This window comes from Bombina bombina, chromosome 2 (genome assembly GCF_027579735.1).
Source record: "Bombina bombina isolate aBomBom1 chromosome 2, aBomBom1.pri, whole genome shotgun sequence".
Lineage (NCBI taxonomy): Eukaryota > Metazoa > Chordata > Amphibia > Anura > Bombinatoridae > Bombina > Bombina bombina.
In genome coordinates, this window is record NC_069500.1 from 167859989 (window position 1) to 167883020 (window position 23032).

The 23032-nt window shown below is 35.9% G+C and overlaps 1 protein-coding gene across 2 annotated transcripts in view; it reads left to right on the top strand.

Annotated features, from left to right (window-relative positions):
• Nucleotides 1–17364, top strand: part of PPWD1 (peptidylprolyl isomerase domain and WD repeat containing 1) — a 32959-nt gene extending 15595 nt beyond the window's left edge. For both annotated transcript variants that reach the window (XM_053701333.1, XM_053701334.1), the window contains 8 exons: nt 7744–7864; nt 10687–11134; nt 13182–13372; nt 14250–14439; nt 15706–15887; nt 16124–16205; nt 16520–16702; nt 17103–17364. In XM_053701333.1, coding sequence (XP_053557308.1) covers nt 7744–7864; nt 10687–11134; nt 13182–13372; nt 14250–14439; nt 15706–15887; nt 16124–16205; nt 16520–16702; nt 17103–17246 — 1541 coding nt within the window. In that variant the 3' untranslated portion in view covers nt 17247–17364. The remainder of the gene's footprint in view (nt 1–7743; nt 7865–10686; nt 11135–13181; nt 13373–14249; nt 14440–15705; nt 15888–16123; nt 16206–16519; nt 16703–17102) is intronic.
• The last annotated feature ends 5668 nt before the right edge of the window (nt 17365–23032 follow it).

Genomic DNA, 23032 nt, shown 5'->3' on the forward strand with positions numbered 1-23032 from the left:
AATTTAACTCTTTACTGTTAGTTTCAGAGGTGAGGATGATGTTCCTGTCATTGTTATTTAGTTGTCTGACAAACTCATTGAATTCCTCAATGGATCCGTCCCAAAGGACAAGAACATTATATATATATATATATATATATATATATATATATATATATAACTTTTTTTTTCTTTTTTTTTTACAGCAAACTATAGGACATACAATTCAATGAACTATATAGGAGATAGGGAATCAAGCACTCTTTTAAATTGATTCCCTATCTCCTATATAGTTCATTGAATTGTATGTCCTATTCCTTGTCTTATAGTTTGCTGTAAAAATATTACTTATAGGGTCTGCACCATTTACACCTATACTATTATTAGCCTATTATTATAAGGTTTTTGTATTTACATCAACCGTTTGTCCGGTACCCCTTTGAATATATATATATATATATATATATATATATATATATATATATATATATATATATATATATTATTTTTTTTTTTTTTTTTTTATTAGTGTGGGGTTTTTTTGCCAGCTATTTGTAATATAAATTTGCTGCCTGCATATCTCATAATTACATATTTTACTTCAAATGTTCCCAATTAAGTGTGGTAAAAGCTTAATCATTTTGGTCTTCAAAGTACTTTTATTGTCAACTGTTACATAAAAAGGGTAATTTTTAAAGGGACAGGAAATTTAAATGTTAATCATTCAGATAGAACATGCTATTTTAAACAACTTTCTAATTTACTTCTTTTATTAAATTTGCTTTTTTTCTTTTGGTATCCTTTCTTAAAGAAAAAACATAATTTTATGTAAGAACTTACCTGATAAATTCATTTCTTTCATATTGGCAAGAGTCCATGAGCTAGTGACGTATGGGATATACAATCCTACCAGGAGGGACAAAGTTTCCTAAACCTCAAAATGCCTATAAATACACCCCTCACCACACCCAAAATTCAGTTTAATGAATAACCAAGTAGTGGGGTGATAAAGAAAGGAGTAAAAAGCATCAACAAAGGAATTTGGAAATAATTGTGCTTTATACAAAAAAAATCATAACCACCATAAAAAGGGTGGGCCTCATTGACTCTTGCCAATATGAAAGAAATGAATTTATCAGGTAAGTTCTTACATAAATTATGTTTTCTTTCATGTAATTGGCAAGAGTCCATGAGCTAGTGATGTATGGTATAGCAATACCCAAGATGTGGAACTCCACGCAAGAGTCACTAGAGAGGGAGGGATAAAATAAAAACAGCCATTTTTCGCTGAAAAAAAATTAATCCACAACCCAAAATATAAGTTTATTCCCATAAATGAAAGGAAAAACTTAAATCATAAGCAGAAGAATCAAACTGAAACAGCTGCCTGAAAAACTTTTCTACCAAAAACTGCTTCGGAAAAAGCAAATGCATCAAAATGGTACAATTTAGTAAATGTATGCAAAGAAGACCAAGTTGCTGCTTTGCAAATCTGATCAACTGAAGCTTCATTCTTAAAAGCCCACGAAGTTGAGACTGATCTAGTAGAATGACCTGTAATTCTCTGAGGCGGGGCTTGACCCGACTCCAAATAAGCTTGATGAATCAAAAGCTTTAACCACGATGCCAAGGAAACAGCAGAAGCCTTCTGACCTTTCCTGGAACCAGAAAAGATAACAAATAGACTAGAAGTCTTCCTGAAATCTTTAGTAGCTTCACCATAATATTTCAGAGCTCTCCCCATATCCAAAGAATGTAAATATTATTAGGACACAAGGAATGGACAACAATATCTCTATTAATGTTGTTAGAATTCACAACCTTGGGTAAGAATTTAAATAAAGTCAGCAAAACTGCCTTATCCTGATGAAAAATCCGAAAAGGAGATTCACAAGAGAGAGCAGATAATTCAGAAACTCTTCTAGCAGAAGAGATGGCTAAAAGAAACAACACTTTCCAAGAAAGTATCTTAATATCCAAAGAATGCATAGGCTCAAATGGAGGAGCCTGTAAAGCCTTCAAAACCAAATTAAGACTCCAAGGAGGAGAGATTGATTTAATGACAGGCTTGATACGAACCAAAGCCTGAACAAAACGGTGAATATCAGGAAGTTTAGCAATCTTTCTGTGAAATAAAACAGAGAGCAGAGATTTGTCCTTTCAAGGAACTTGCAGACAAACCCGTATCCAAACCATCCTGAAGAAACTGTAAAATTCTAGGAATTCTAAAAGAATGCCAAGAGAATTTATGAGAGGAACACCATGAAATGTAAGTCTTCCAAACTCGATAATAAATCTTTCTTGAGACAGATTTACGAGCCTGCAACATAGTATTTAATCACTGAGCCAGAGAAACCTCTATGACTAAGCACTAAGTGTTCAATTTCCATACCTTCAAATTTAATGATTTGAGATCCTGATGGAAAAACGGACCTTGAGACAGAAGGTCCGGCCTTAATGGAAGTGGCCAAAGTTGGCAACTGGACATCCAAACAAGATTCGCATACCAAAACCTGTGAGGCCATGCTGGAGCAACCAGCAGCACAAACTAATGTTCCATTATGATTTTGGAGATCACTCTTGGAAGAAGAACTAAAGGCGGGAAAATATAAGCAGGTTGATAACACCAAGGAAGTGTCAACACATCCACTGCTTCCGCTTGAGGATCCCTGGACCTGGACAGGTACCTGGGAAGTTTCTTGTTTAGATGAGATGCCATCAGATCTATTTCTGGAAGACCCCACATTTGAACAATCTAAAAAAACACATCTGGATGGAGATACCACTTCCCCGGATGTAAAGTCTGACAACTGAGATAATCCGCTTCCCAATTGTCTATACCTGGGATATGAACCGCAGAAATTAGACAGGAGCTGGATTCCGCCCAAGCAAGTATCCAGGATACTTCTTTCATAGCTTTGGGACTGTGAGTCCCACCCTGATGATTGACATATGCCACAGTTGTGATATTGTCTGTCTGAAAACAAATGAACGGTTCTCTCCAACAGAGGCCAAAACTGAAGAGCCCTGAAAATCGCACGGAGTTCCAAAATATTGATTGATTCCAAACCCCTTGTGCTGTCAGAGATCCCCAGACAGCTCCCCAACCTGAAAGACTCACATCTGTATTGATCACAGTCCAGGTTGGACGAACAAAAGAGGCCCCTAGAACTATACAATGGTGATCTAACCACCAAGTCAGAGATAGTCGAACATTGGGATTTAAGGATATTAATTGTGATATCCTTGTATAATCCCTGCACCATTGGTTCAGCATACAAAGCTGGAGAGGTCTCATATGAAAACGAGCAAAGGGGATCGCTTCTGATGCTGCAGTCATGAGACCTAAAACTTCCATGCACATAGCTACTGAAGGGAATGACTGAGACTGAAGGTTCCGACAGGCTGCAACCAATTTTAAACGTCTCTTGTCTGTTAGAGACAGTCATGGACACTGAATCTATCTGGAAACCTAAAAAAGGTGACCCTTGTCTGAGGAATCAAAGAACTTTTTGGTAAATTGATCCTCCAACCATGTTTTTGAAGAAACAACACTAGATGATTCATGTGAGATTCTGCAGAATGTAAAGACTGAGCTAGTACCAAGATATCGTCCAAATAAGGAAACACTGCAATTCCCCGCTCTCCGATTACAGAGAGTAGGGCACCTAGAATCTTTGAAAAGATTCTTGGAGCTGTCACTAGTCCAAAAGGAAGAGCGACAAATTGGTAGTGCCTGTCTAGAAAAGAGAATCTCAGAAACTGATAGTGGTCTGGATGAATCGGAATATGAAGCTATGCATCCTGTAAGTCTCTATTGTGGACATATAATGCCCTTGCTGAACAAAAGGCAGAATAGTCCTTATAGTCACCATTTTGAAAGTTGGTACTCTTAACGATTCAAAATTTTTAGATCCAAAACTGGTCTGAATGAATTTTCTTTCTTTGGGACAATGAATAGATTTGAATAAAACCCCAGACCCTGTTTCTGAAACGGAACTGGCATGATTACCCCTGATAACTCCAGGTCTGAAAAACACTTCAGGAAAGCCTGAGCCTTTACTGGGTTTGCTGGGATGCGTGAGAGAAAACATCTTCTCACAGGCGGTCTTACTCTGAATCCTATTCGGTACCCCTGAGAGACAATACTCAGAATCCATTGATGTTTGGACAGAATTTGTCCAAACATCGTTGAAAAATTATAATCTGCCCCCTACCAGCTGAGCTGGAATGAGGGCCGCACCTTCATGCGGACTTCGGGAGGGGGCTAGCTTTGGTCTCTTAAATGGCTTGGATTTATTCCAATTTGAGGAAGGCTTCCAATTGGAAACAGATTCCTTGGGGGAAGGATTAGGTTTCTGTTCCTTATTCTGTCGAAAGGAACAAAAACAGTTAGAAGCTTTAGATTTGCCCTTAGGTCTTTTATCCTTAGGCAAAAAAAACTCCCTCCCCCCCCATGACAGTTGAAATAATCAAATCCAACTGAGAACCAAAGAACTTATTATCTTGGAAAGAAAGAGATAGCAATCTGGACTTAAAACTCATGTCAGCATTCCAAGATTTAACATCAATTTTGTTGATATCAAAAATGGCATCACAAATAAAATGATTAGCATGTTGAAGCAAGCGAACAATGGTAAACAAAACAGAATCCAATTCTTGTTGCGCTAAATTTTCCAACCAAAAAGTTGATGCAGCTGCCAAAGAAATTGCAGGCCTGAGAAGATGACCTGAATATAAATAGGCTTTCCTTAGATAAAATTCATGTTTCCTATCTAAAGGATCTTTAAAAGAAGTACTATCTTTATAGGAATAGTAATACGTTTAGCAAGAGTAGAGAGAGCCCCATCAACTTTGGGGTTCTTTTCCCAAAACTTTAAAGTAACTGCTGGCAAAGGATACAATTTTTTTTAAACCTTGAAGAAGGAATAAAAGAAGTACCAGGCCTATACCATTCCTTAGAAATCATATCAGAAATAGCATCAGGAACTGGAAAAACCTCTGGAATAGCCACAGGAGGTTTATAAACAGAATTTAAACGTTTTAATATCCAGAGGACTCGTTTCCTCCATATCCAATGTAATCAACACTTCTTTTAACAAAGAACAAATATACTCAATTTTAAATAAGTAGATTTGTCAGTGTCAATATCTGAGGGAGGATCTTCTATACCAGATAGATCCCCATCAGAAAAGGATAAATCAGTATGTTGTCGGTCACTTGAAATTTCATCAACTTTATGAGACGTTTTAAAAGACCTTTTACGTTTATTGGAAGGGGGATGGCAGACAAAGCCTTCTGAATAGAATCAGCAATAAATTATTTTAAATTTACAGGTATATCTTGTGCATTAGATGTTGAAGGAAAAGCAACAGGCAATGTACTACTACTGATGGACACATTCTCTGCATGTAAAAGTTTATCATGACAACTATTACAAACCACAGCTGGAAATATAATCTCCACAAGTTTACAGCAAATGCACTTAGCTTTGGTAGAACTGTTATATGGCAGCAGGGTTCCAACAGTGATTTCTGAGTCGGGATCAGATTGAGACGTCTTGCAAATGTAAGAGAAAAAAAACAACATATAAAGCAAAATTATCAATTTCCTTATATGGCAGTTTCAGGAATGGGAAAAAAAATGCAAACAGCATAGCCCTGTGATAGAGAAAAAAGGCAAGAGGCATATAGGAATGGGGTTTTAAATAATTAAAATATTTGGCGCCATGTATGATGCACAATACAAACAGAATTTTTTGGCGCTAACAACATCCACGTCATAGAAGACGCAATCTTGTGAAAGGACTCGGCGTCGACTAAGATGCCAGAAATGACGAATTTGCGCCATTGAACGTAACTTTGCGCCAAAAAATCTCACGCCAAAAATGACGCGATATACTTTAGCATTTTGTGCCCTTGTGAGCCTAATTCTGCCCGCGAATTTAAAATGACAGTCGATTGAAAAAAGACTATACCCCAGGTAAAAAAAAATAAAAAATTTGAAACGGACAGTCTGCAAAAGGAAATAAACTGAAACCTGAATCATGGCAAATATAAATACAATACATATATTTAGAACTTTATATAAATACATAAAGTGCCAAACCATAGCTGAGAGTGTCTTAAGTAATGAAAACATACTTACCAAAAGACACCATCCACATATAGCAGATAGCCAAACCAGTACTGAAACGATTATCAGTAGAGGTAATGGAATATGAGAGTATATCGTCGATCTGAAAAGGGAGATAGGAGATGAATCTCTACGACCGATAACAGAGAACCTATGAAATAGATCTCCCGTGAGGAAAACCATTGCATTCAATAGGTGATACTTCCTTCACATCCCTCTGACATTCACTGTACTGTGAGAGGAATCGGGCTTCAAAATGCTGAGAAGCGCATATCAATGTAGAAATCTTAGCACAATCTTACTTCACCACCTCCATAGGAGGCAAAGTTTGTAAAACTGAATTGTTGGTGTGGTGAGGGGTGTATTTATAGGCATTTTGAGGTTTGGGAAACTTTGCCCCTCCTGGTAGGATTGTATATCCCATACGTCCCTAGCTCATGGACTCTTGCCAATTACATGAAAGAAAAAATATATAGTCTGATAGGAGCTTAGGAGCATGTATGTGTCTTAGAATTCTATGGCAGCAGGGGGCACTGCACTGAATTTTGCAAAAAGATACTTTTTTTTTTAATTATGTCTTGTATCCATAAATAAAATTGTACAAGATGTTTTGAAAATGATGCAGTGATGTATGACTTCCATGTCTCTTTAAAGTGAATGTAAAGTTTAATGAGAAAGTGCCCGGTTTTTAAAAATACTCTCAAACGGGGGCACTTGTTGTGTGGTGTGGTTTTTTTTTTTAATACTTGCCTTTTTTTCCTTATGACAGCAGGCCGGCGATCTTGCTCCTGCAGTACTTAGCACAGCGATGATGAATTCTGCTTCCTCCAATCATTGCGTGCACCCCAAGGCGTTCAGCTCTTGAGGCACACAATGATTGTAGGAAGCCGGATTTGTCATCGATCTGCTAAGTTCAGCAGGAGCTGCGGGCAGAGGATCGCCGGTCTGCTGTCAAAATGAAAAAATGTAAGTATTTAAATAAAAACAAAAACGCTTAAAGGGACAGTAAACCTTAAAAATAATGTTATATAATTCTGCACACTGCTCTGTCTGACAGCAGGAGCGAGCTGCACTTAGTCTTATGGCGCGGTCGGGTCGGGCTGTGACTATACAGCTGGCCCGATGTGCTGTGTGAATATAACAGACCCGCTCAGCAGAGTACAGAGAGCGGGTCTGTAAAACAGCTGTTTTTTTTTAAAAAAAATTAAAAGGTTACATTAGGTTTTATAAAGTTTGGCTAATATAATGTTATATAATTCTGCACTATGTGCAGAATTATATAACATTATTTTTAAGGTTTACTGACACTTTAAATGTAACGTTTATTGATTGAAAATGCCCCTTATTTTTATGAGTATTTTTAAAAAAAACTGGGGACTTCCATATTAAAATTTACATTCACTTTAACATGAGCTGCATTTAGGGGTTTTTATTATTATTATTTTTTTTTTAAAAAGCAGCTGCATAACTAAATGCCAAAAAGGCTAGACCCATTTGTATTTGTGATGCTTTACTGAACAAACAAGTTAGTACTTTTTAGACCATCTGTAAATGGTATTATTGCTATGATAAGATTTGTCTGTTTTGTAGCCTTTCATTTTCCCTTTTTTTTTTTTTTATCTTTATCAGGAGTAGTAGAAAGTATTGCTGCCAGTTCTGAAGGAGCGTTATTCTGTTCTGTTGGGGAAGACAAAGCAATGAAAGTGTTTGACGTGGTGAACTTTGACATGATAAACATGCTGAAACTTGGGTATCTCTCTTGAATTTTCTTTTTAAAGCAAACATAAAAGAAAAATGTAATTTGTAGTATCAGCACCTTTTTAAAGAGAATGAAACCTAAAATTGTTCTTTATTTGATGATAGAGCATGCAGCATAAACAACTTTACAATTTACTTCTGTTATTGAATTTGCTTCATTCTCTTGGTGTCCATTGTTGAAAATTATACTTAAGTAGGCTCATAGGCAGCAAAACGCTCCTGGAAGTTAGCTGCTGATTGGTGTCTCTATATAGTTATGCACCTCATGTCATTGGCTCACCTGATGTATTCAGATCGCTCCCAGTAGTGCATTGCTGCTGCTGAGCCAACCTAGAAAATAGTATGCTGAATCATAAAAGAAAATGTAGGGTGTTATGTCCCTTGGAACATAAAACAAACATGTTTAAAAATAACATCAACTCACTTGTAGTAACTTGGTTATATAACTAAATATTGTTCTTTATATTTGCATTGCTGTATAAGTTTCTATTTCAATTTAGACATTTTGTTATTTTAATTCTTTTTATTGAGGGACCAGAATGTGAAAAAATAGTCATGAAAACAATCACAGAAGTGAGAACAAATCTAGCGTATATAGTTCTTCTGTCTATGGCTGCCGTTGCTCCAAATCAGATCAGTGTCTATGGTAGGTTTGTGATCGTTTGGTTCCATACCCATAGTTAGGTCAACTGTAAATATGCAATTATATCTCCAGTAACTGATCTTCAATGTGACAAATGTCCTTATTGATGGTATGGAAAATAGGTCCTTATTTTTAATTTTAAAAAAACTAAAGGGACATCATACTCATATGCTAAAGCACTTAAAACTGATGTAGTATAACTGTAAAAAGCTGATGGGAAAATATCACCTGAGCATCTCTATGTAAAAAAGGAAGATATTTTACCTCACAATTTCCTCAGCTGTGTAAAAAGTTATACTTTAGCTGCTGTCCAGCTGCAGGTAACTGCAGCCAATCAGCATCAACAGTGCTGAGGTCATGAACTCTTTTACTGTGATCTCATGAGATTTAATAGTAAACTTCCTTAAACTTAATAGGGAAATAACATGAGTGTGCATGAGGCTCACTCCCTTGCCGGTCACGGGACAGGCATACTGATTTGCTGCTTAAAGTCCTTTACAATGGGGTGTGAATACTTAGCACATTTTGAGTTAAAATAGCTTTCTTTTTTACATAGATGTTCAGGTGATATTTTCTAGTCTGCTTTTTGCATTTATGCTGCATCACTTTCAAGTGTTTCAACATTTGGATATCATGGCCCTTTAAGTAATAATCAGAATGCAACACGCATTGTAACAGACAACTGATAACCTACCCAAATTGAAAAGTTTTCAATAGGGAATATTTCACTTCCCTCATTGTCAATAGGCCTATCTCTTCTATTTGTATGTAAAGGTGTCCACTCCTCCCGTAAAGAAGCTGTTGGCATTAGCTCTGTTTTGTGAAAAAGCATAAGTAGCTGTTTTTAATTACTTTTTTAGTCAGTATATTTTAAATGCTTTTCTTACATATGTATGAGGAAAAGTTTAAAAAATACATTTTGAAATACCTTCTTTTAAATGAAACAAAGGAAAAGGGTGACTGCACTATTTCTTTTAAATGGCAGTAAATACTTAGAGATACAAAATGCTTACAGGATCTTGAAATACCATAGAATTTGTATAATCAACATGCTTAGTAAAAGGGTAATGCTGTAGTATTACTCTGTGTTTGAAACAAGAAGTCGTTATTTATTTAAATGTAACATTTCTCCCATTTGCCAGTACCCCCCCATTTAATTTGACAGCCACCAGAAAATCAGATTCATATGCATACACTGTGAACTCAGTAGGAGCTGATGCCTCAAAGTGTGCATATACAAATATTGTGCACAGTTCTATAATATCAGTAACTTGGAAAGTTGTTTAAAATTCTGTACTTTGAATTCTGAAAGAAAAATGTTGACTTCAAACTTTTCAATATACTTTTATTTTGCCTCCTTTTTCCTGTAATTCTGATAATTGTGGATTTTTCAGTACTGACAACTGAAAAGAGCATACTGCAGGCTTCAAAAGCCTAACCCTGTGACATATCTTTCCTTAAAGGGACAGTAAAGTAAAAAAAAATCTTTCATGATTTAAATATGGCATGTCATTTTAAACAACTTTCCAATTTACTTTTATTACCAATTTTGCTTTGTTCTCTTGGTATTCTTAGTTGAAAGCAAAATCTAGGCGGTTCATGTGCTAATTTCTTAGACCTTGAAGACTGCCTCTAATCTGAAAGCATTTTGACAGTTTTTCACCACTAGAGGGCGTTAGTTCAAGTGTTTCACATATATAACATTGAGCTCAGACACGTGAAGCTCCTAGGAGTCAGCACTGACTAAAAATGCAAGTCTGTCAAAAGAACTGAAATAAGGGGGCAGTTTGCAGAGGCATAGATACAATGTAATCACAGAGGTAAAAAGTATATTATTATAACTGTGTTGGTTATGCAAATTTGGGGAATGGGTAATAAAGGGATTATCTATCTTTTTAAACAACAATAATTCTGGTGTTTACTGTCCCTTTAATATACACTTGATCTTTGTTGAAGCTGATCAAGTCCAGATTGGCTCCTCCAAATAAGGAAAGTTGTGGGTGTTTGTTGCAGCTGACAAGGTGTTGATCTGTTGTAATGTAATTCAGACTGTTAATCAGTTGAAAGACTGCAGAAAAGTATTAAATTACAAGGGGAATAGCAAGGAACGCATTTTATTAGTCAATATTTGTTATAAGTAGTTTATTTATTTTATTTTTCCCTTTTTAAAGTTATCATCCTGGTCAGTCAGAATGGATTTATTGCCCTGGGGATGCAATATCGGCGGTGGCATGCTCCGAGAAGAGTACAGGAAAGGTCTTTGTTTATGATGGGCGAGGGGATAACACACCTATGCATATATTTGACAAACTCCACTCTTCTCCACTTACCCTGATCCGGCTGAATGCTGTATACAAGGTGGTTGTGTCATCAGACAAATCTGGAATGATTGAATACTGGACTGGTCCACCACGTGGTTACAAGTTTCCTAACAATGTCAGCTGGGAGTTTAAGACAGACACTGACTTGTATGAACTCGCAAAATGTAAAGCAACTCTTTCAAGTATTAGTTTTTCACCAGATGGAAAAAAGATGGCCACTATTGGATCCGATAGAAAAGTTAGAATTTTTCGCTTCTTAACAGGGAAGCTCATGCGGGTTTTTGATGAGTCTTTAAGTGTAAGTGAACATTTGTTTTATGTACCATTTCTTTTTCATGTCTTGTTTCTAAAACTAGATTGATTGCATATTCAATTTAAAATGAAGAGCACGTTACTTAGTGCATGGGCTTTTACCCATGCTAATGCGCAATACTATGCCAAGTTAGTACTGTGGTGTCTCTAGTGTGTAGTTTCTTGCCTTTTTTTTTTTAAAGTAGCTTTGTACATTGGTCTATGTAAATGGTGTTTGTCTCACACTCGCAAGTACGCGCTTTTGCACAACAAAGTTGCAAACTAAAAACTCTATATCATGTGTATATACAGAAATGTATATCCTCCTGAGGATTAAGCATGCTATGCTAGTTTGCTCAAAGTAACATAAACTAACCCTTTTGCTACCAGGAATTTCATAGAAAAACTTGCCTAGCATTTTTACTGTCACTCCATTAATTTATTTTTATTTTCTGCCATGTAGGGATCCCCCTCCTCACTTTCCCAGTAACATTTTATGTATGTATTCTTATTCTTCTGTAGTGTAGGGATCACCCCACCTCCCCTCAGAGCGATCTATGATTTTAAAAACAATTTCTGTAGTGTAGGACTTTTCCAAACAGAGAACACCATTTCTGTATTGTAGTGACCCATCCCACCTCCCCCCCTCCCATAATCATTTGCTGCAGTCTAGGGAACCCTCCAGTGATGAGCTGCCCACCCACCTCCTTTCTTCCCTCCCACCAGCTCCACCGCGTTATCGATACAGATAGTGACACAGTCTGTGTCACTGTTTGTATCGATAGGCAATCTCGTTTTATATGGTATGGGAGCACGATCAGCGCTTCCTTTCTATATACTGACGGATGCCTTCTGCCCTCCAGCAGCAATCTCTGCTGTCAAAGCTGAAGGCGGTGACTGCAGCATGTGACACAGTTTTGGATGCAGCTACTACAACGACACAGTACGCTGGGCATAGTAATGTGACAAAGTTCCTACGTCCATTTGGCTCAAGGGGTTAAAAAGTCTAATTTTGTTTATTTTAAAATGATCATTTAATATCTGTTACTAGTCAGACCAGAAGAGAGTGATGTAGTAAAATTTTCGATTGCTTTGGCCAACACAATTTCTGATTTAGCCTAATTGATGGAGCTACCAATTAAAGGGACAGTCTACACCAGAATTTTTAATGTTTTAAAAGATAGAGAATCCCTTTATTACCCATTCCCCAGTTTTGCATAATGAACACAGTTATAATAAAATATTTTTAACCTCTGTGATTATATTGTATCTAAGCCTCTGCAAACTGCCCCTTTATTTCAGTTCTTTTGACAGACTTGCAGTCTAGCCAATCAGTGCCTGCTCCCAGATAACTTCAACTGCACGAGCACAGTGTTATCTATATGAAATACGTGAACTAACTAGTGGTGAAAAACTGTTAAAATGCATTCTGAAAAGAGGTGGCCTTCAAGGTCTAAGAAATTAGCATATGGACCTCCTAGGTTAAGCTTTCAACTAAAAATACCAAGAGAACAAAGCAAAATTGGTGATAAAAGTAAATTGGAAAATTGTTTAAAATTACATGCTCTATCTGAATCATGAAAGTTTATTTTGGCCTAGACTGTCCCTTTAACGTATCTGTGTTTGAGTAGTAATACAGCAACTGCTGAATCGGTTATATCATGTAATACATATAATAAAAGTATAGGCTTATGAATCAGGATACCAAACTATAGCCTACAAAAACTTCCCCCTATAATTGATATGTTTAGTAAAATCTGCTATTTAAAAGAGTTGAGGAAATTAAATATAATGCTCCGCATTCTAGCTTCCCACTTACTCCGTTCTTTAAATCTGTAAACAAAAACTTGTGTTAAGACAGGAAATTAGAGCCAGAAAACCTACTTCAAAACATTTTTATATCGCAAATACTTTTGAATACTAACAAATGTGTCTAAATGCTTTTGTGCGAAAACAGGGTTGGGGGGAAAAAATTATGGAGCCAAATTAAAATGTTTATAAGTTATGATGGCCTGTTTACTGTTCCTCACATGCTGTACTATTTGTCAGGACAGATGTTTACTGAACTGCAACAGATGAGGCAACAGCTTCCAGACATGGAGTTTGGGCGACGCATGGCTGTAGAGCGCGAGTTGGAGAAAGTGGATGCTATAAAATTAATGAATATCATATTTGATGAGACTGGACACTTTGTTCTTTATGGAACTATGCTGGGCATTAAAGTAATTAATATCGAAACAAACCGGTAGGTGTCTCTATACTAAGCAATTCTGCTGATTATTGATGTTTCAGTGATGGTGAATGATTGTTGTTGTTGGGTTTTTTTTTTTCTCTTTTACTCTCTTTTTCTATCTCTCGTGCTCTTGCTCTGTCTTTTCTCGATCGCTATATCTCCATCTCTTCACATAAAGGTCATTATAAAAAACTTAATATAGATGTAATAAAAGCACCTATGAACATGTATACACTTTTTTTTTTTTTTTTTTTTTTTTTTTTTTTTAAGCTGGTGTATAAGGTTAGTACAGAAGAGTGGAATTGGATAGATTGTTGCACTAAGATGGCAGTATGCCTACATTAGGGGTTGTGTCACACAGTGAGCTTAAAGCCCAAACCCATGGGATGTGTATTAATGTCTATATATGGTCCTTTCAGTTTTAATAATAAAAGTCTCCAACCCTTTGCTATTTGCAAACATGGTTCCTTGTCATGTTTTGAAGGGAAAAAAAAGCAAACAAATGCTGTTCTCTAAAGCTATACAAAATGTGTTTTTGTTCCTTATCATACCCATTTATTCAAAGACCAGTATTTCCTGTTGGTGTCAATCATGCATGGTTTACTAGTTGAAATAGCACTTTTTCATATTCCTGATAGAAATTTTGAGTTTACCGTCCCTTTGAGCTGATCACCTCTCCCTAAAAAATATATGGGCATCATTTTGGCTTTTGTTATTCCTTAGTGAAACAAATGCTGTGACTGGACACAGCCTGATATGTGTGTCACATCAACACCTAAATGAACTGGATGCCGTCAATGGTCATTTTCAGCATTTGTATCACTAATAACAAAAGCCAAAATTATTCAGATCTCTAATTTTATACTTCTTGTTACTATTATTATTACAGGTGTGTACGTATCCTTGGGAAGCAAGAAAATATCCGTGTGATGCAGCTAGCTCTTTTCCAGGGCGTGCCCAAGAAGCATCGTGCAGCTTCCACCGTAGAAATGAAAGCGTCTGATAATCCTGTGCTGATGAGTGCACAGCCTGATCCTATTATTTTGTGCACAGCATTCAAAAAGAATCGCTTTTACACGGTTTGTACTACTCATGTGACGACTTTTATTTTAAGGCATAGAATTATTAGTCTAGGTTTAGGACCACGGTATCTAGTTGTTTTTGCTAATATAAAGCAGGTAGCTGTTTGACCTGTCAATAACCGTTAAACATGTTTGGGGTGTTTTTTTGGGGGTTTTTTTTCTTTTAAATCTTGACACCTCAAGGTGGCAGAGAGGGTCAGAAGCAGAAATTATGACTGCTGCTTCTTACGTTGTGGTACATTACATTGCGGTAAGCATGCTCGCATGAGTGATCCGACCCTCAAGGGCTACAAAGCAGCATCCTCTGTTTAGTACATGAAGCCCAAAGTGTAGAATTAAAAAAAAAATTTACTTCTTGTATAACATTGTTACAAACTGCTGCCATATGCTACTTAAGACGTGCATGCTCCTGTGCCTAGATCCGTATACACAGTAAAGGACACTAAGTAAAAGAGGTATTTATTTTATTTGCACACTCTAAATCATGCATCATTTTGTTTCAATGTCCCATCAAATACAAGATCAGTAGTTTGCCTGTAAGATCCCATTGTGTAAAGAAACTTATTTTATCTCTCACACTTGTTACAACAATAAATACTCTCTGTACTGTCTTCAGTTGTCCCAAGTCTAAATGTTAGAGAGCAATTAGTAAGTGTAGGTCTATTAAGTAAACGGTTTACTTCCTGCTGCACTAAATGGTAATGTAATCTTGCCTTGTCTGTATTGCTTCTTTGCAAGCAGAACGCTCATAAGTTATTTTGCAATTGGTTTTGTATTTGACCTTTTAAACACTACAGAATATAAACATCAGGTATACAAATGACTTTTATTCATTGAAGAAAATAATTTCTGGACATTCTGTTTGAATAAAGCATAATCTTTAGCTTCCCTCCAGCAGACTATTTTCCTTGACAAATTGTTTTCACCATTGTGTCTTCTTGGTTTCTTTGAACTTCTTCTCCAAATTCTAATCCCTTAAAGATGCGGTTTCTACTAAACATTTGTGTTGAAATTACAACAAGCCAGTTGTGTGCATATTTATCCTTTTGTCATTTCTGGCACTGACTTTATTGTGTTTTTGATCCTAAAAATGTGCAAAATGTTAGATCTTGCCACCTTTTTGTCACATTTCTTAATTCATAGTATTTGTTTTTGATCTCCCTTAGCTGTGATGATGCTTTATGCAAGACGTATAGGTAACTTCTAATCAAATTTTACACTATTTATTAACCCACAAAACCTAATCCTTGGCCTCCTCTTTAGTTTACCAAAAGGGAGCCGGAGGACACAAAAAGTGCTGACTGTGACAGAGACGTGTTTAACGAGAAGCCATCCAAAGAAGAAGTTATGGCAGCCACTCAAGCAGACGGACCAAAACGTGTTTCAGATAGCGCCATTATCCACACTAGTATGGGGGATATTCATGTTCGCCTATTTCCTGTAGAGTAAGTATTTGTATGACTATGTAGAATTCGTATCCTTAGAAATTGACAGTGTTTTTGTTTGTTTTCAATTCTCTACAATTGAATATGTCTTCTGTTAAAATACAAATCTAATTATTGGTAAGTTTGTCACTCTGTTCCATTCATTTAATCAGAGTTTTTGGGTTCTATCCTGTGGTTTTAAGGCAAGACCAAAAGATAATTGAATACTTTTTATTTTTACTGTATCTGTACTGTAGGTGTCCAAAGACTGTAGAGAATTTCTGTGTCCACAGCCGCAATGGTTACTACAATAGCCATATATTTCACCGTGTAATTAAGGTAAGAAAGGATGCCTAATTGAATTTTTTTGTTTAGAAAGCACTTTAAGGTTTTATTAGGGCATTTTAGCTTGTATATGTTTAATAAATAGAACAAATATTAACATGATAGTGGCCAATATTTGGAGATAAGTGGTTTAATACATTTTAGACCATTCAAAAGTTTTCAGAGCTGGATGATAATAAAATTGTAAACTTTCACAGATTTAAATATTTTATTTGAAGGATGTGTCCCAGTTTAATTGGGCTGGGTGAAATAGAATCATATCAAATCTTGACGCTTAATGGTAACTCTTGTATACTTGATTTGTATAGGGGTTCATGACTCAGACTGGTGATCCAACAGGCACAGGCATGGGAGGGGAAAGCATATGGGGAGGAGAATTTGAAGATGAGTTCCATGCCACGTTGAGACATGATCGTCCGTACACTCTCAGCATGGCTAATGCTGGGGCCAATACCAATGGCTCGCAGTTCTTTTTAACAGTGGTGCCAACTGTAAGTATTTTAACTTTATCTGAGAAGAAAAAAAATAAATATATATATATATATATATATATATAGCACACACACACCTTTTTTTTTAAATTCACCTTTAAAGACCTCACAGTGGGTCTTTCTTACAACTAACTTGTCTTCCCAGAAAGCTGAGTCACATATGTATTTAATTATAAACCAGGCTTGGAGAACGCTGTACAAACATTACATTCTTTACTGTTAGAATAATAAGAAATACCCTGCTTGTCATGTTACTGGTTTTTCTCTCAACAGAGTAATGGTAATGTGGTGTTGGGTAGCTAAAGCATGTTTCCCCTGACAGACAAATGGCTGGATGTACTTAAGTGATGAACTTTTCTTATGTAGTTTACGTTCCTGTCTGTTTTCTCTTCTCCCTCAGCCTTGGCTTGACAACAAACACACTGTATTTGGACGGGTAACTAAAGGAATGGAAGTTGTCCAAAGGATCTCTAACGTTAAGATTAACCCTAAAACTGATAAACCCTATGAAGATATCACCATAATTAGCATCACAGTCAAATAAGTTTGTATTTAATCACTGAGCATTCTGTACATATGCTGTAGTTTTAGACTAAGGTTGAGACTGCAAAATATTGATTAAAATTCTGTGACATTTTCTTAAAATAAAATCTCAAAATACATTTTTGTTTGTTTTTGTGGGTATCCATAGATAAGTGGTGGTGTTTGTGTGTTTTGTTTTTCTCGTCCTGGATTAAACAAGAAGAGAATATTTTAACAGACACATGGCAAAATAGCCAGGAATTTGTGTATGTACAAAAACCCATTGGAGTACAAAGTGATAACTAAAATACAGGCTATTTTATATTTGTGTGGGCATTGTGGAGTTGCTTTAATCCTTTCATGAGATGAATGGGACCCAGGGTTCCTTCTGGCATCTGTTTTGTTCATGTACATCCAATAATATGGGCCTAATGAGAACACTAGACATGCCAGGTGTCAGGTCTTTATGGACTGTTACATTTTATAATAGAATTGACTTTTCAATTAGGGAGGAGGTGAGCTCAAAGTAGTAATGCATGAAGGATTGGTCAAGTAACACTGCAATTTGTAAAATTATATATACAAAAGTAAATTAAAGACTGTGCAAAAAAGAGGGCTTAAAGGACCAGTCAACACAGTAGATTTGCATAATCAACAAATGCAAGATAACATAACAAGACAATGCAATAGCACTTAGTCTGAACTTCCAATAAGTAGTAGAATTTTTTTTCTGACAATTTTAAGTTATGTATTTTTCCACTCCCCCTGTACCATGTGACAGCCATCAGCCAATCACAAATGCAAACACGTACCATGTGACAGCCATCAGCCATTCACAAATGCATACACACTTATTCTTGCACATGCTCAGTAGGAGCTGGTGACTCAAAAAGTTTAAATATAAAAAGACTGTGCACATTTAATTAATGGAAGTAAATTGGAAAGTTGTTTAAAATGGCATGCTCTATCTGAATAATGAAAGTTTAATTTTGATTGAGTGTCCCTTTAAGTATGCCTTTTAAGTTAAATGTTGGTAAAGAATGAAGAATATAGTAATATAAAATGAAAAGCCAGGAAGCATTACTCGCAAAATAAGTGAGGTAAAGTAGTGTTGTAGGTTAGTAGTTAGTCCTTGTCTCAAATAATGTGTACAGTTCTGTAGACCATATCCCCAAAAGGGTAAATATAAACGAACTGTTCAAATGAGTAACTATATAGTAATAGACTAAAAGAAAATGATAAAGGACATGAATATATACTCGGGCAATAGGTGATATAATAGAGCTCATTAAAGGGATAGTAAACCCCAAATTTTTTCTTTCATGATTCAGATAAAGCAGGCAATTTTAAGCAACTTTCTAATTTTACTCCTATTATCAATTTTTATTTGTTCTCTTGCTATCTTTATTTGAAAAAGCAGGAATCTAAGCTAAGGAGCTGGCCCATTTTTGGTTCAGGACCCTGGATAGCGCTTGCTGATTTGTGGCTACATTTACCTAAACCAAAAATGGGCCTGCTTCTAAGCTTACATTCTTGATTTTCAAATAGAGATAGCAAGAGAACAAAGAAAAATTGTTAATGGCAGTAAATTAGAAAGTTGCTTAAAATTGCATGAACGAATAAATTAAAGATAGTTAACGCCTATAACGCTTTGAGCAGGCGGACAGACATCGCCGCGATTCAACGCGATCGAGTACGATCGGGTTGATTGACAACCCCCTGCTGGCGACCGATTGGCCGCAAATCTGCAGGGGGCGGCTTTACACCAGCAGCTCACAAGAGCTGCTGGTGCAATGCTGAATACGGAGAGCGTATTGCTTTCCACATTCAGCGAGGTCTGTCGGACCTGATCCGCACTGTCAGATCAGGTCCGACAGACCTTTGTTAAATAGGCCCCCATGAATCATCACATGTAGGAATTCCTCTCGTGTAGTTAAACTTGCAATCTCCAACACATAGCATCTACAGCACCTTAGAGAAAATATTCTTTATTGCTTTAATGACACATAAAATATGTGCCGTTTTACAAAATATGTGACGTTGCATAAATATGTGCTGTTAAAGCTCTCAGCATGTTATTTATTATTATTATTATACTTTATTTATGAAGCGCCATCATATTCCACAGCGCTGTCCATGGATAAAGTTCATTTAAATAAAACAATAATATAACATTTCTAAGACAGGACAAAATTTTCAAATACATACAGGAGGAATTGAGGGCCCTATTCCCGTGGGAACGTTGTGAGAAGGTCTCAGGACCAGTGGAGGTGGTGAGATGCTCTGATCATCAGAGCTTTGTTTCAAATAGTAGTATAAATTTTACTTAACCCTTTGTTTGCTGTTATTTGCTATGTAGCATTTTTACTGTCTTTTACAGCAATCTCAGAGTTTGACAGTACGTTTATTATTTTATATAATTAGAAGTGATAGGTGCGCTACAAGTAGCTGAAGGTATATTTTGAGTGTATTGCAAAGAATTTTCTAACTTTGTGAAATTTATTTCTGTGTAGTACAATACGATGTGAGAATCTTATAAAATAGATTTATTGGAGGTGAAAAATCTTTCACATATACCAAAAATTATATAGTGTCAGTTTCTTTATATAAATAATGTTATCTAATACTGTGGTAAAATAGAAGGAAAAGAAGAGAATGTATAACCACTGTTGGTAAGAAGATATATTTATAAAATAATGAAATCCATATAAACAACGTAACAATTAGTATAAAAATTCATTATTTTATAAATATATCTTCTTACCAACAGTGGTTATACATTCTCTTCTTTTCCTTATATTTTACCACAGTATTAGATAACATTATTTATATAAAGAAACGGACACTATATAATTTTTGGTATATGTGAAAGATTTTTCACCTCCAATAAATCTATTTTATAAGATTCTCACATCGTATTGTACTACACAGAAATAAATTTCACAAAGTTAGAAAATTCTTTGCAATACACTCAAAATATACTTTCAGCTACTCGTAGCGCACCTATCACTCCTAATTATATACTCTATCTTTTGTTGAAAGACGGAAGGATCTTTCTATTTTTTAGGTGTTTAGTATTTAACCCTTATTGCCAGCGCACTACTATACCCTCTCAACCCACTAATCACCGTTTATTATTTTGTTACTGTTTTCTCTTTCAGGGGTTAACCAGTTTTTTTACATTGTCCTATTTGGTTTTATTTTTTTCCTTTCATTAGCATCCAGTTAAATAACTGTGTTTATTACTGCTTATTTGCTTCAGTGTATCCCTGATACTTAAGTTTTTTCTAATTGTTACTATGGAGTAAACTAGTGCAGCTCAGGCCTCTGGTCCATCAGCTGATCCTTTAGAAGATGCATCCACTAGTACTTATAACCCCTTCTAGTTTTGTGTTTGCTTTATAAAGATTCTCAAATGTGTCCCCCTAAACAGCTACATACCTTATGTGCTGAGTGGATTTCTAACTCTAACAAGTGCTTGCTGTGCTAGCTTCCTTTCAGATTGTGTGTATGGGTTTTTCATTATCAAGGCTGTTCCCAGGAGGGTTCATCTGAACTTTCTCAAATTTAGGAATATTATATTCAATCTGCTATTAATGAAGTGTATTGGAAGGGGGTCCTTATTTGGCCTTAAGCTCATCAGGGACTTCACTTGGACGTAGCTCCTATAATTTGCCCATTGATGATAGGGGTGTTTATGTTTTTGAGGACTCTTATTCTGATGACATAAAAGCAGAAACCAGGTATTCCTTTTATTTTTTCTGCTAAGTTAATAATCTATGTCCCATATCCCTTATTTTAATAGAGATTTGGGAAACTGTTCCTAGGTGGATATAGCTATTTCCACTCTTTCCAGGCATACTAAAATTCCTTGTAGGATAGTTCTGCTTTTAGAGATCCTTTGTATACAAAACTTGAGTGTTATCAGACAATCCTTTCAGCTTGCAGGTTTTATGTTTAGTCAAAACAAATCAGTGAGAGACTGAAAAAAAAGGTACAAATATAGCACTCATAACGTTTTATTATTATATTTCAGTAGATATTGTGGCAGAAGGCAGAGAAACAAAATTAAAACTTAACTTTTACTTTATTAGCTTAATGGGGTAAAAATAATCACACTATTAAAAGGTGCATATGCCTGTCTGGAAGCGAAATGCTATAGTTAGTTGAATACGACAGTGTGAAATCCACGGCTCGAGTAATACCTAGATATGTAAGGTGGCTTAGGATTTCTATCTGTGATTCATCCTATGGTCTAATAGGCATTATGGTGTAGTGAGAGGATGTGCATACACTAGCGGGGGATATACCTAAATATAGGCATACGCCTACAAGGTGAAATACCTAGAATAATATAGAGCTAACTAGCTGAGGTGTATCAACAGATTGCTCCAATATAGAGGATGGGGTATGGAAAATAAGTATGGAGAATAACTCGTTGTATATGTAATAATTCTGGACATATATAATAATTCTCCAAATTGTCATAACCAACACAATAATCTAGTATTTATATATGCCTTTTGAGTTACCACTATCAGTAAAGAAAAATATATCACAAATGGTTCTCCTCTATATAGTAGAGAAGATATTAGTTTCTATAAATAATTTCTTTCAAAAAATATTTATGCAGATTATTTATCTTGACATGCCAGGGATCTATACCAATGCGTTACCGCTGTAAATTGTTTGTAATTTCTGCGTATTATTTCCCTGGAAATGCCAGAGACCTATACCAGATAGTTACCTCTGTAGCATATCACAATGACTCTCCTATATATCATAAAGAGAATATAGGTCACTGCAAGTGATTGGTCTGGAAATACCAGAGACCTATACCAGTTAGTTACCGTCAGGTAGAAGAGCCAGGTGATCCAATATTTTATATACATTTTAGTTACCTCTGTAGGTGGTTAGTATAAATATAACGATGCTCAGAATAGGGGAGCCAAATGATCCAATATTTTATATACCTTTAAGTTACCACTAATGGTAAAGAAAAGCATGTCATAATGGTTCTCCTATATATAATAAAGAGCCAAGTAAAGTTAGGAACAGCTGCCGGATCATTCAGTGCTCGTGAAGACAGTGGAAATCTGCCAATTCCACAAATATTACCACACATGAAGATGTCCACAGCACCAATGATATAAAAAGTGTCTTTATTGACAAGAAACAGCAACGTTTCATGACTACTGTCACTTAATCATGCTATAACAGTAGTCACGAAACTTTGCTGTTTTTTGTCAATAAAGACACTTTTTATATAATTGGTGCTGTGGACATCTTTATGTGTGATATATAATAAAGAGAATATGGTCTCTGCAATTTACTTCCCTGGAGATACCAGAGATCTGTACCAATTAGTTACCACTGTAAATTATAATCTCTGTGTATTTTCTGCATTTTCTTACTCTGGGGAAACTAGAGACCTATACCAGTTAGTTACCGCTGTGAGTGGTAGGTATAAATATCGAGGCACTCAGATAGAGGAGCTAAGTTTGTAAAAAAGCAAATTAGCAAGTTTCCTCTCTGAGAATAGCAGAGACCTATACCAGTTGAATACCGCTATAGATAGTATGAAAATGGGGGCTCATATTAGAGAGCCAAATCTCAAAATGTAGGTATATCTTGTTAAAAAAGGTGTGGGGGCGCAGATTTAGAAACACAACACAAAAGAACACAAAACAAGGCAATCCTCTCTACTATCACAACCAAAAGGGAAAAAGTGGCTAGTATACTGAATAACCAATCAATCAGAGCAATTCAGAGACTAAACACACATTATTACATCTATGCAAATAAACC